Genomic DNA, 14,459 nt, shown 5'->3' with positions numbered 1-14,459 from the left:
ATATATAGTCATGATTTTATTGTTTCTGTCATCAACATAGGTTAATTCATTCTTCTTTTTTGTTAAAATACTTAAGAGTGTGATATGCACTGTTTTATTAGGTTGTATTTGATTTATCTCGACACGTTTTGTGGTCTACATTGTTTTCGTGTTGATCTGTGTACGTTTAGTATTTTGGGTGGAAGTTTTTTATATTCATATCTTATATTCTTCATACCATTTTCTCTAAGAATAGATAGTAATCTAGGGTAAACCTTATGTTTATGCAGTATTTATTTTCAGTCTATGCCTGTTCTTCATGGGCATCATGTTCTTTTGATAATTTAAAGAATACAGCAGGAGGATTTTTTACTTATGTTTTCTTTCCTTTGCCATAAATAATGTACAGTACTGTACTGTACATTGCTTATGCAGTTCCTATGCAATTTCTTTAAGGCCAATCACAAGTGTTACTCATAGCTAATTGTACTCTATGTTGTCTCAGCGAAGGAGTTAAGACAGTATCAAAGTTCAGGATGGAAACATTACGGTTTGCATTGTTTTTCCATGTGAGCAGGGGACTTCATACTTTCTGTAGATGTGAAAGGATGTGTACTTTCAAGTGCCTATTCATCAGTCCTCTTGAAAATACTTTCGCTTCTCCCTCTAAGGTTATTTTACCAGTTCAAGACTGTGCGTCGGAATGTGTATGACTACCAGGGTATTCACACGGATGCTGCTCCCTCAACTTTTGTTCCTTACAATTTGAAACCGACAGAGACCTCCAGTTATACATGTACTATTTGAAGAGGGAAGGAGGGAGGGCTATCATGTAACCTAGAGGTATAATAGGAGGGAACCTTGAGGTATCAAAATAATAAATCTTATGATATTGTTAAGTATCTGGTCTTTACATCCACATTAACTTTAGGGATATGTGCTAAGGTCTTTCGACCATTGGTTGATCTTGGTGTCAGGGCAGGCAGCTGCGTCAGGATTGAGATTGGATTTTTGCTTTTTGCAGCTATCTGGTGATGCCAGTAATGCTGTAAAAAGTTGAAAGTTATACCCAAGGAGAGGAAGTACCTGGGCATGCAGACAGCAATGGCAGCAGCAAGAGAGTTTCTTTCAGGTGATCGCATAATCGGGCTCAGGGAGGTTGTGTGACTATTCCTATTTATGACAGAAGTACCAGCTTGGCACTAACAATGTCATCTTGGTCTGGCCTGGTGGCTTGACTAGATCAACCTCACCAGAGGGGTTCCACTTTACTCTTCACCTCTGTACTTGCATCTGTTCTCAGATATATCGGAAGAGAGGGTGGTGCACGCCTAGTCAACTTGCTAGTCTAGAGAATGTGGACTGAAGAAGTAGGCATCTGCTCCGCAACGTCTTCAAAATGCAAGCAGCCTTCTGAGGATTGCAAACATTACAGGAATGTTTGGAGATACACCGTAGCATTGAGATGCAATAATGCTACCGAAGTGTCTTATGTCAGCTAACAAAAGGGCACAGCCTTATACCCTCTTTGCAGGCAGATAAAGTAGATGCACATCTGGAAGATGTTTTTACATCGTGGAGGTGTTGGAAAGATACTCTCCGAACAGAAAAGGACTAATGGACTCTACTGACAGGGATAGGTTATAGGAGCAGACTGGTCTTTACATCCTCTAGCAGCGTAAGGGTTCTTGGCCTGGAGGGCTCCCCAGTGTTCAGGTTTGTCACACCGCGGAACAGGAATCTCTCAGGATTTTACTTTGCCATTCTGGCCTAATGAGCAATGTTTGAAGATGCCTTCCAACATGCATGGGATCACCTGAATATCTACGCCTTTCCGCCTAATCTGGCCTGTAATCAATAAAGAGTTAATTACGCCAAGACTCAGGATGAACTGGGTGGCTTTCAGTTGGCCTCAGACTGAGTAGTATCCCTGTCGGCCTGATCTTCTGGTAGAGGTCCCAAGAGAGCTACCCCTTTGGCCGCTCTTCTCGGTCAGCTATGCCCGCAGAAGTACCTCCAAGGAATACTTAACAGATGGAGACTAGCCATCATCTCCTCTGAGTAAAGGTTTTGTGAGACACTTGGCAGGTCCTCTACAGCTGTTCTACCAGGATAAAAGGACTATCTTCTGTGACTGGTGTCGTAGAAGGGTTTTTCATTTTATTGGAGCAGTTTTTACATGGATCACAGGCTCATCTTCCGTCATTGAGAGAAGCTCCCCTTAGTTGCAGCTGTCAAAGGCTAAAGATCAGACGAGGACAGTATGACCTGACGCAAGGGTACAGACCACTATGCTCCTGGGAGTTGGCTAGGCTTGTGAGGAGCTTCAAGAAGTTTGTTTCTCCCTGGGGTTCTTTGGTCCCGGTGGGGGGACAGGACAGTGACCCACGAGGCTCTTACGCATTCCTTTTCGAGCCTTTGTGGAAGTTGTCAAGAGTTCTGGCTCCGTCTGTTCTTCTACTTATTCTAATGTTGGCATGGAGAGGTGATGAGTTACACACACACTATTCTAGTCTTCAACATTAAGGGGTGGAAGGTCTCCTTCAGTTTTGTGGCATAATTTGCAGCCAAAGCCCAGAACCCAGTGGCCTATGCCCCCAGGTTTGAGTTTTCCATCCCCTCCCCTTAGGAGAAATCAAGTGGTGATCAAGAGTAGGGTGGTATGGTGCTATTTGAAAGGTACCGGACACCTCAGGCCTGAGGGCCAGTCTATTTTGTTCACTGGTAGGTCGAAGAAAGAGATGTCAGGAAACTATCTCTCTCTGGCTTTGTGAGATGATCCGTAGAGCATGTGCCTCGATTGCTGTGTGTTTGAGCATTAACTAGGACTAGGACTCAAGAAGTTGGGCTTTAGCCCCATCCTATCATTCAAGAGAAACCTGCCAGTGGGCCTAGTGTTGAAGGCTAGTGTCTGGATGCCAGACCACCTTCTCGGCATTTTTCTTGCGTTGAGACTTGCAAGTCCCTTGACACCTTCTGCTTGGACTAGTAGTGGCTGCTCAATTAGTTGTGTGGCCAGCTAGCTCCCTTACGGGACAAGGATGTTTCTCGTCTGTGGTAATGTGTAGATGTAAGTCTGGAATGAACAGGCTCTTCATTACAGGGACAAAACCTTCGAAACATAACATGGTGGTCTGACCTGATGCTCTTGAGTCACTTCAGAGCCCTGATCTTTAAGAGTTTAAGGAAGCTCTCTCTCCATCCTTCTTTAATGCCTGGGAAGATGGGGGATCTTATATCAAACCATTAATTATTGCTTGGTATTTGTTTCGAAATGATCCCCCTCAGGAGAAAGGAATCTTTAGTTTTGATCTGATGCATGTATACATGTATAGCTTAGTTCTAACAGGCCTTTCATCTATTTGAAAGGCGGATAAGGGATTGCAATGGTCCTCGCTTAGCTTTTCAATAGATCAAGCATTGATCACTGCCAGGGAAAAAATTTTGGGTTACAGGGGACTTCCAACCCCCCAGGCAGTGAGTCTCCCTTATTAAAGGATGAGAGTGTATTTTATGTAGGATGAAAATAACAATTTTTTAAAGTATTTTGTATTTTTCCTAACCATACAAACCCGAGTACTTTAATCCAACTTCCCTCCTCAACCCCCCCCCCCTTTCTATCTTGGGTTGAAGGTCAAAAGTTAAGAATGCTCTCTGATGGGAGGGGGTTGGGGCTCCTTGTCCCGCACCCTCACCAGTTGTATAACTGCTTTTTATCCCATTTTGATGACCGATTCCATATCGCACCAAAGTAATCTCCTTTATTAAAGGACTCGCGTTTGTATGTTTAGGAAAAATACAAATTAACTTAGAGAATGTTATATTTTATGTATATATATATATATATATATATATATATATATTTATATGTATATATAGATATAGATATAGATAGAATGGCTAGTTTTGTATATAAGTGGTTGTGAGACATGTCTGTATTTTCTATGTGTCTTTTAATGTCTATGGAGTGATATAAGATGTTAGAGGAGGACATAAGATGTATGTGCATAATTGCGGGATATGAGAATTGGTTGTGAATGTAGTGTGTAGTATACCAGGCGTTGAAGGTAATTAGGGATAGTGAATGAGTAAAGGGAAGAACTCAGTGGAGGAGTTTTGAATAAATTTGAGAGAGGAGAAATTTGAAAATATTTTTGGGCAGTAGTAAGGTCACAAGGATCTATGGAAATTGGAGGGATTGAGCTATACTGTAAATGTTGGTATGTATTGAAGAATGAAAGCAGTTGATGTTACAGACAATTGGGATTAAATGTGATATATCATGGTTGGATGAGAAAAGATACCAGTCACAGAATAGATGGTAGATGAAGTAAGGTAGCAGTTGTTTGTTAAATATTTAAGGAAGAGGATTGCCCTATGACACCACACAGGGGCTAGAAGAGTGACCTGACTTGTTAGATGAGATGTAAAATATGCATATCATCTTTAAGGTCACAAATCATTTATGGAGCGTCGTGTAGAAACACAAGTCATGTCTGTAAAGAAAAGATTGAGTGTAAAGCAATAGTGATAAATGGCTATGCCTTGAAGGGAGAGAGAGAGGAGACGTCCGCTCTCTACCAGCCAAAAGTGAAAAGTGACGTGGTTCAGTGAACCGTGAGTAGATATAGGTGGCTGGGTAGTCCACAGCCACCCCCTTACCTACCCACTGTAGTAGTTAAAATCTAATGGCAGCCTTCCAGCTACCGCTAGAATTATTATCCAATAAATACTTACAGGTTTGTATTAGTTTAGGAAAAATAGAAATGATCTCCGAATTTGTCATGTTTCAAACAACATTGCTAAGCAGCTTGCCGTCAAAAGTACATCTGGTAGATACTGTCATGAAATATGCTTTTATAGACAGAAGTTTACAAATTTCAATAATGAATTACAGTACTGTATTAATTCTTACAAATACTTATAGCCTTAGTATAATGGTAACATCTCTTTATTTACCGGTAGTTAATTATTGCTTAAGTATCTTATTTAAAGGCCTAAACTACAATTGAAATAGGAAAATGGGAAATTCCTCAAACACCAACTGCAGTAGTATTTTTGTGAAGCGACTTCATGCACTTAACAAAAAAAGTTTTGAGGCAGCAATTTATTATTATAATAGGCTATGTAAGTTTCTGAATGGGTTGCAAGTTATTGCGAGTGAATATACACGTACCATTCACTGTTGTGAACACTGCTGGTGATACATATCTATGTAAAACAAAGAAAATAGGTAAAATAGGTGTCATTTGCAAGGAGAAAGTAGGAAACCAAAGAAAAAGAAATAATGAATATCAGTAAATATAAGGAAGTACCTTGCACAATGGTAAAAACCATGGTCATACTGTAGGTGAATTGTGAGATTATTATGCAAGAACTATCAAAAATACAAATTTTCACAAGTGAAGATGTATAGAGTTTTATGAAAGTCTATGCATGAATTATAATAGGGATGTTTTGAATCCTGGTAAACAGATTGGTGTGAGACAAAGCTTATTGATGTGGTTGTATTTGAACAATTTATAATTTTAAAACAGTCTTTACATTGGTTTTGGTAATCTTGATCAGTAGCATCATTTTATTTCAGCCATTATCAAAATTCTTTGTGTCCATAGTGATGGTGGGTTTATTTCTTTATTGTGGTACATTGTCTGACCTTGACAATCAATAGGTAAATGTACCCTTAAGCAAAAGTAGTGCTGGAATTTGATTTTGGGTTGTAAGATTGAGTCCACATTAATTATAATTTCTTGGATATGCTGCATTTCCTTGGGTATATTAACTTCTCAGGGACTAATAGTGTATGTGGAAAAAAAAGTTTAGGAAAGCAGGAAAAAAAAGATGTATTTGTTCTTACACCACGCATTTCAATCTTAGATAATTGATATGTATACTTAATATTTGATTGGTTACAGGGAAAATTTCTTAGCCAGTTGTAAGAAGTTGATAATATATGCTTGATAAACTACTTAATTTTGATAAGTAATGGTGATACATCACGGTCTAATGACCTGTATATGGTGTTTGATTCAAGGGATTATTTTTAATTTTTCCATATGCAGTACATAATGTCTTTAAGTTTCTTCTTTTATAAGACCACAGTTTTGTACTGATGAAATAGTATAAGTATAGGTTTATAGAATTGTGCAGATAATTATCTTTGTATAGTTTCCTTTTTGATAGTTTTGATACAGTATAAATATCAAAACTATTTGTATATACAGTATTCTGTCTTTACTATTCAAGTCTTTTTAAAGTTTTGTTTCAAGTTGGAGATGCTGGACACAGGTGACCAAATGAATTAGAATTGCAAAAGACAGAAAGAAACTGCTACAAGATAGTCGCTGTAAACAATTTATGCTCCTATAGCAAGAACATGCTGTAAGCAGTAACCTCTTTTGTAGGTTTTGATGCCTTTTATTATGGTTATGGTATGGTAGAGAACCTCAAGTGTAGCACCAGTGAAGCTGACAAAGGTTTTCTGCTGCTGTTGGAAGCGTGGAATTTTGTATTTTTAAATGTAAATCGCCTGTATAATAGAACTTATTTAATCCTTGTTGTATGGGAGTGTTTTATTTTATGTTGGTAAGGATTAATGAAGCCTACAGTTGTAGAATATTGAATGTGACATGTTGTGAGATGAGAAAAGTAATTTGAGGAATTTTTCTTGCAGGTTTTGTGAAGGTCCTAGGATTTTGAAGACCATAATGAGAAAGTAGAGGTGACGCATGAACGGAACAATGCTGATAAAGACACAGAGAGAGAGGGACACTTATATTATGCATGACATATTCCACACATCATGTTATACTTATGAGGCTGATTAATAACATCTGTTTTGTGAATTTCTGTCCTCACATGTTGAGACCGCGGTTATAGGGCAATGGTTTGAAACAAGGTTAGCCTAACCCTTGCACTGTCATTTACAAGCAAAATACCCTTGAACAATGATTTCCTCTCTTGTGTTTTGGTGCTTTCATTATTTTTGAAGTTAAGTGAACAGTTTAAACATATGCCATTCTCTGCAATACAAGTGGATGGGCGATGTTGCCATCAACCTCATCTCCATTGGAGTCTGCATCTACTCCTGCATCCTTGACTGAGACCTTTGGCTGCTCGGCAGATTATTTGGGCTCCAGGAATTTAGTCCATATGGCAGATGTGCAGAAGGAAAACTTCCAGATTCCATCCAACGCTAATTTTGGAATGTGTGGCACACAAGAAACCCAAGGGGAGAGGGGTGACGATGTGATGCCTCCTCCAGATTTATGTAACGATAAGGGTTTGCTGCATTTTGATGCCTCCCAGCAGAGGCCGAGCAGCAGGTCCAGTGATGAGGCTGCGGATGATGCCATAGCTCAAGCTGTCTGTGATACAAAGTTTGTTACAAATTTGTCACAAATTGAAGGAGTTTGTCAAGGCTCTGTAGAAGATGAAGATTCGGGGGCATGGGGTATGGCTGCTTCAGCCCCAATAACAGAACCTCAAGACAGTATGAATGAAATGCTGAGGGAGTGTGCTGCTGTTAGTAGTACGTCATGTTTACCTGACCTTTGTGATACAACTAGAGGGGTCCACAGTAAAATTATTGTAGACAGCGATGTGTCTGAGTGTAACGTTGCATCTATGAGTGAAGAAGTTGACATGATGAATCATGAGGATACTATTAGTGGTAGAAATTCTTTAGTCAGTGAAGAACAATCTGGTGTATGTAATAATGATAAACATGTTGTTGAGGAAGAAACTGATGGTATAGGTTTAGATGCTGAACAAGTCAATGATAGTTCAGCATTTGCAGAAACTGCTGATGCTAGCATTCCAGAAAGTGTTGCGATACTTGGAGAAAATATTGATGATGTTCTTGAAACCCAAGAGGCAAGTGACGGTTCAATCGGTTACCCAGCCGAGTATGTGGGACCTATAGAAGACTACCTCATCCATGATAACCAACAAATATCTCTAGTTGCATGTGGTATTACACGTTGTGACCCAAGTGTGCAGCCAGACGTAGAGATGACTGATGTTTCAGAAGGGGAGGAAAATTGTACTGGTGTTGATTTAATACGACAAAATCTTCACCACTCCAGTCACCCTATGTTTCTCAAGTGGCCATGCGTGTTCTACATAACTGAGGAACACCTGACCAATCTCTCCATTGATTCTCATGGAAGACATATTGGATCTGTAAGAGTCAAAATTTTAAAGTTTTGTTGTTACAATGTATCACAATTTTTAATTGTAATTATTGTTTAGGGTTATGTGCGAATTCTTTGAAATAATCAATAGTAGGACTTCCTGGAGCATATACTAGACTGTTTTATATTTTGAAATACAGTAAAACTAATGTGGTTGTGCTCCACATTGTTGTATAGTGTGAAGCGGTAATTATTTCTCTATTTAATTGCTCTGGATGCCTTATATCTCAAAACACCTTATTTTAGGATTTGTTTGCTTTTTCCCATCTCAAGAGATGTCTCTTCTATGACTGTGCTTTGAAAATTCAACTGTATCACCTTTCAAAATGTTTTCTGGTTAAAAGCGCTATTAACATCTTGTGTCTAACATAAAGCTTGACCTAAAACAAGTAGTTAACCGGACTCAAAGTAGTAAGTAATCAGTAGTTTTTTGTGTGAGCTTAATGATTAATTTGCCATTCAAGCTTCTTGTGATTGAAATATTTAGGATTCCTCCTCTTCCCTTAATAAATCATAATTATGGGCCTTATTGTCATCATATCGAGGTAAGTACTGTTTACTATTGATATTGTCTCCTGAAGTTTCATGTTTTATATCTACTATTTAGCCAAATGATACATGGAAGTACAGTAGCATATATCGATTCTCTCTTTTGTTAAATGTGTATTTGTCCCTACACTTCATACAAACCCTCATACTTTACTATAGGAGATATTTAGTGCGAGCTGGAAAATACGGCAGAAAAACCTACCGGGCAGGTAATTACCCACCTGTTAGTGGGGGGGAACCGCCGGTCGGTAGCTGCTGTTTACCTACAATCGAATTCTAGCCATCGCAGTGGTAATACCGCTGCTCCTGCTTTTATTTGACTGGCAGACTAGCCTTTCATTTTTGGTTTTTTGATTAATCCTTTTTTCTTTTTCTTTGTTAGATGTGATGTCCTCTATTATGAGGAAGTGTTCCGGGCACCTTTATGACGCCGCTGGAGGTGCATCCTCTTTACCTATGCTCTAGGTACAGAGGTCATAGGTGTTCTGAAGGCTCCCCCTGCCAAGTATGTAGAAGTGGTTGCCCTCTCAGTGGGAGAAGTTCAAGAGAGGTAGTATAGGAAGTCCTAGAAGGACTCTTTACCTCAAGGATCGCACTCGAAGGTAAGGAGTCACGGACCTCTTCTTTGGCCTCTCGATCTCTCCCTTCAGACTCTTCCTTGCCTGCCTCCCTCCGGGGGGAAGTCGAGGAAGAGTGGCACCATTGATTTAACCTGCATTCCTCTTGGTCAGGCGGATCACGTTGCCTCCCCCAGTGGGGCAATACTTTCCGCCACCGGGAATAACTCTGTTACTGCTTCCATTCCAGATCATGTACGAGTGGTATGGCCTGCCCTTGGACTTCCTGGTTCTCCTTCGGTTCGGAGGAAGTTTGGAACCAGTTCCTCGCAGGCAAGGTAGTGCCTCAGGTCCCTTTTGTTTTGGAACCCTCGGGAGTTCCAGACCCCGCCTACCTCTCATCAACTCAGTCGGCGCCCACGGAAGTTTTAGTGGATATAGTAACTTCAACTCCTGCAGTGCCTACTTCGCACTTCGTTGCGCATCTACAAATTACAACATTGCGAGCGAAAACATTGCAGTACTTCCTCCTCCTCCTCCTCTTCCTCTTCATCGTCCTCGCCCTCTTCGGAGGCTAGGAGGGAGAGAGAGAGAAGAGGAAAAGGAGAGCTCGCTCTCCTTCGCCCAGAAGTTCTCGCCGGAGACACAGGCGACATAGGAAGAGACATCATCGTTCTTACTCTTCCTCGCCTTCTATCTCTTCACGAGATGTCTCGCCTCAAGACTATAAGCGCTCTTGTCACAAACATAAGAAGAGCGCTTCCTCCTCGTCATCGCCCTCTTCGGAGGTCAGGAGGGAGAGAGAGAAGAGGAAAAGGAGAGCTATCGCACCTTCACCTAGATGTTCTGTGAAGAGACAGGCGATATAGGAAGAGACATCATCGTTCTCGCTCTTCCTCGCCTTCTGTCTCCTTGAGATTATAAGCGCTCTTGGCACAAACCTAAGAAGAGCGCTCCCTCTCGTCATCGTTCTGCCTCGCTATCGTCTTTCTCTTGCGAGGGATCATCTAAGAAGCCAGGAGCGCTGCCAAGGGCAAAGCACGTCCTGACCTCGAACCCTCTTCTTCACATAATAGTTTGAGGGTCTCCGTTCGCTCTAGAAAAGTCAGAAAGAGCGCTTCTCCTCGCTTTCACTCCTTATCTTCAGAGAAGATTGCTCTTGCCTTCGACTTCTTGATCTCTGACCCTTTGGGGTCTCGTGACTAGGAAACTTCGGTTTCCTGGTGCACTATCCCTTCGTTTTCTCGCAACCCAAGTTGCTGAAACCTCGGGCTCTCGTGCATTTAGTCATGCTGACACTTCGGTGTCTCGTAACAAGGGAAACTTCCGTGTCCCGTTGCTCTGGCCCTTCGGGTTCTCGCAACACAACCTCTATGGGCACACATGGTCACGCTGAACCTTCTGGTTCTCGTGAAACAAGTCACCAAGAGTTTAACTCTTATGACAGAGAATCTTCGGACTCTTGTCGCGCGGAGTGTTCGCGTACGCTCAACCAACATTGTGCCCATGACCATCAAGAGTTTACTCTTATCAGAGTCTTCAGACTCACGTCACGCAAGGTGTTCATACGCAATTAGCGCTACACACGCAAATCTCCGGTCATATACTAGTGGGGTCAATCACTCGCTCTCGTGTTTCAGACTGGACAACCTCCCTAGTTCCTATGCTCCCTAATGAGTTAAGGATTACGAGTCTCTCGGTAACCTCGGAAGAAGATGCAGGAGTTCGGCCCTTCTTCTCTTCGGTTGAGAGCAGAAGGAAAAGGAGAAACGTGTTAGAGAGGCTAAAAGAAAACACCCAGATATCAGCGACGTAGAACACAATGCCGATGGCTTCGGCCGCTCTGTTCGTTATCATGCGCTTCATGTGGCAGCTCATGAGCTGCCCATGTTACTAGGTAGCACTCGTTATCAACCTACAACTTGATCAACTTGTCGTTGGAAAATATAGATTGCTGCCAGGAGGTTCGCCTCCAGGGGTTAGAGAACCTCCCCTTACGAGGGAGTGATAACCTTTCTCGGAATTGGGCTGCGTGAGAGAACCACCCCCCTTCCGAGGGAGAGCTTCCCCACTTCAGCCATTCAGCAACCTTCCCTCCTTCATGAAGAGTTGCGAACAGCTCGACGAGTTTTACCTCTGCTTTCTCGTCTCCGAAGACTGTGCTTTCTCCCCTTGAGCTGGTGAAAAAGCAAGTCTAAGGCTTGTTCCTCCTTCGAGGGGAACTTCTCCCTCGTTTGCGAGAGAGATTATTACGCCTGCACCTTTTCCCATAAGAGCTGGGAGAAAGCTTGGCTCAGGCGATGTCCTCCTTCAGGAGGACTTCTCTCTCGTTGTCGAGAAGGAGATTATTACGCCTACGTTTTTTCCATAAAACTGGGAGAAAACTTGTCTTAGGCGATGTCCTCCTTCGGGAGAACTTCTCTCTCGTTCGTGAGAGAGAGATTATTACGCCTATGCTTTTTTCCCCATAGAAACGGGGCGAAAGCTTGTTTTAGGCGATGTCCTCCTTCGGGAGGACTTCGCTCTCGTTCACGAGAGGGAGATTATTACGTCTACGTTTTTCCCATAGAACTGGGAGAAAACTTGTGTTAGGCGATGTCCTCCTTCGGGAGAACTTCTCTCTCGTTCGCGAGAGAGAGATTATTACGCCTAAGCTTTTTTCCCATAGAACTGGGAGAAATCTTGTCGTAGGTGATGTCCTCCTTCGGGAGGACTTCTCCCTCGTTCGCGAGAGAGAAATTTATTACGCCTACACTTTTAACCATGGGGGGGGGGGAGAAATTTTGCCTTAGGCGATATCCTCCTTCAGGAGGACTTCTCCCTCGTTTGCGAGAGAGAGGTTATTACGCCTACGCTTTTCCCCATAGAGCGGGGAGAAAGCTTGTTTTAGCCGATCTCCTTCGGGAGAACCTTCCTCCCATTCACGAGAGAAAACTTGTGGGAGTTTGCGGATCCACGCTCCTCCCCCTTACGCTTTTGGTTCTCCTCCAGGGGCGGAGCGAGAGCCTTGTCTTAAGCGATGTTCTCCTTCGAAAGAACAAATCTACCCTGTGGAGGAGTTATCTTCATCCCTGACGTTCTCCCCCTCGTGCTGTAAGGAGACGTCTTTTTGAACCTACTGGTTCTCCTCACGTTGACCCCTCTGGGTCTCGTGACGATCACCCTTTCAGCGGGCATGATCGGGAGCCTTTGAACTCTCGTCATGTTGATCCTACGGGTTCTCATGACCTTAAGAGTCCTTCGGGCCTCTGTCGTGCTGGACTTTCGATTTCACACGACTTGGAAACTTCGAGTTTCAGTTACACTGAGTCGTCGGGCTCTCGTAACAATTAGCACAGTGTCTGCGCACGCACGCAATTAGCGCTATGAGCGCGACCATCGTCATCAAGAGTTTTACTCTTATGACAGAGAGTCTTCCGACTCTTGTCAACGATCTTCGCCATTACTTCCAGACACTCCGACTTCTACTGTTCTCCCCCTTTCGATAAGAAAGATGCGAGGGGTAAGACATAAGGTTTGTCTGCTACTTGCGAGGAATTAGCGCAGCCTGAGGATTCCTCGGAGCTGCCGTCGAGGGACTTAGAATCCTCCTATTTAAGGATTCTAAGAACTATGTGTAATATTTCATGCCTCTGTGATTTGCATCTCTCTTCGACCTCTTGACGCTCCAGCCTTAGACAGGCTATGTTGTCCACCCCAAACCCTAAGACCAGAATTGATCTTCTGGCTGTGGCCTGATTGGTAACGTCTCTGACTGGTGTTTGACAGTCTGGGGTTCGAGTCCCGCTCAGACTCGTTAGTGCCATTAGTGCCTGCATCCTTACCATCCTTGTGAGCTAAGGTGGGGGGGTTTGGGGGAGCCTATAGGTCTATCTGCTGAGTCATCAGCAGCCACTGCCTGGCTCTCCCTGGTCCTAGCTGGAATGGAGAGGAGGCTTGGTCGTTGACCATATAATAAATGGTCAGTCTCTAGGGCATTGTCCTAATTGCTAGGGCGATGTCACTGTCCCTTGCCTCTGCCATTCTTGAGCGACCTTTAAACCTTTAAACCTGGTCTGTTCGCCAAGATCTGAGACGTCAACCCTTCTCCTCTGATCTTAGATCCCCTCACGGCGAGGCTCACACCGGGCTAATCCTCGAAGAGACACTCTACTCTTCCAGGCTCTTCTCAGTCACAGAAGCCTCGGCAATGGAAGTGACTTCAATGTCCCTTCTGGCTTGACACGTGGTCTGGTACACTCAGCTACCTCGCGAGCCATGAGGACTTGTCAAACCAAGACTCCAGGCAGTCCCTACAGGAAGTCTTAACTGCTGGGGCCAAGACAATGGACTTCTTAACCGCTACAACAGCGATGATGTGGAGCAATTTGGTTCTCAAAAGGAAGGAATCGGTAGTTTCCAGATTTCCTTTTGTACCTTAGTGAGGAAAAGCTCCTCTCAGTCTCGGCGATTAAGGGCTATCGCTCAGCCTTAAAGGAATCGGTAGTTTCCAGATTTCCTTTTGTACCTCAGTGAGGAAAAGCTCCTCTCAGTCTCGGCGATTAAGGGCTATCGCTCAGCCTTAAGCCTCGTCTGTAGACTGAGAAGGGGTTGACCTCTCTGCCTCAGAAGACATCACCTTGGTTGATTTGGGGTTTTGAGTGATCTTGCCCCCCAGTTGAGATTAGACCATCACCGTGAGACGTGTCTTACGTTCCCTGAAGGGTCTGCCCTATGAGCCTTCAAGGGCCTCAGGCTACTTTCTGAACCTTAAGACAGTCTTCCTGGTACCTCTGTCCTCGGCTAAAAGGGTCAGTGAGCTACATGGTCTGTCTTACGTCGTCATCCATCACCCATTCTAAGGGAATGGGGGGGGGGGAAGGTGTCTCGCAACTTTGTACCGGGCTTGGTGGCTAGACTCATAATCCTTCATCTACCGATGAGAGATTTTGAGATTTTCAGTTTTCCAGCCTCAATAAGGTAACACAGGATACAGACCAGTCGTTACTATGCCCAGCCTGGGCACTAAAGAAATATCTGAAGCGCACCAGAACTTTCAGACCACGTCACCATCATCTCTTCCTTAGTACCAACAAGGTAAAGAAGAGAACCTCTCGCAACACCATCCCTTTCTGACTCAAGAAAGTTATTGCGAGGTTTCTTCACGGATACCCAGAGGCAGCACAACCCAGAGCCCATC

General features: G+C 43.2%; 1 protein-coding gene across 1 annotated transcript in view; it reads left to right on the top strand.

Moving 5' to 3' along the window:
• The window catches only part of LOC137616337 (uncharacterized), a 93,384-nt gene that overhangs the window by 38,276 nt on the left and 40,649 nt on the right, over nt 1-14,459 (top strand). Inside the window, exon 2 of the mRNA XM_068345987.1 lies at nt 6,653-8,163. Within this exon, the coding sequence (XP_068202088.1) occupies nt 7,024-8,163 (1,140 nt within the window). The 5' untranslated portion in view covers nt 6,653-7,023. The remainder of the gene's footprint in view (nt 1-6,652; nt 8,164-14,459) is intronic.

Source organism: Palaemon carinicauda, chromosome 22 (genome assembly GCF_036898095.1).
Source record: "Palaemon carinicauda isolate YSFRI2023 chromosome 22, ASM3689809v2, whole genome shotgun sequence".
Lineage (NCBI taxonomy): Eukaryota > Metazoa > Arthropoda > Malacostraca > Decapoda > Palaemonidae > Palaemon > Palaemon carinicauda.
This window is presented reverse-complemented; position numbering and strand designations above follow the sequence as displayed.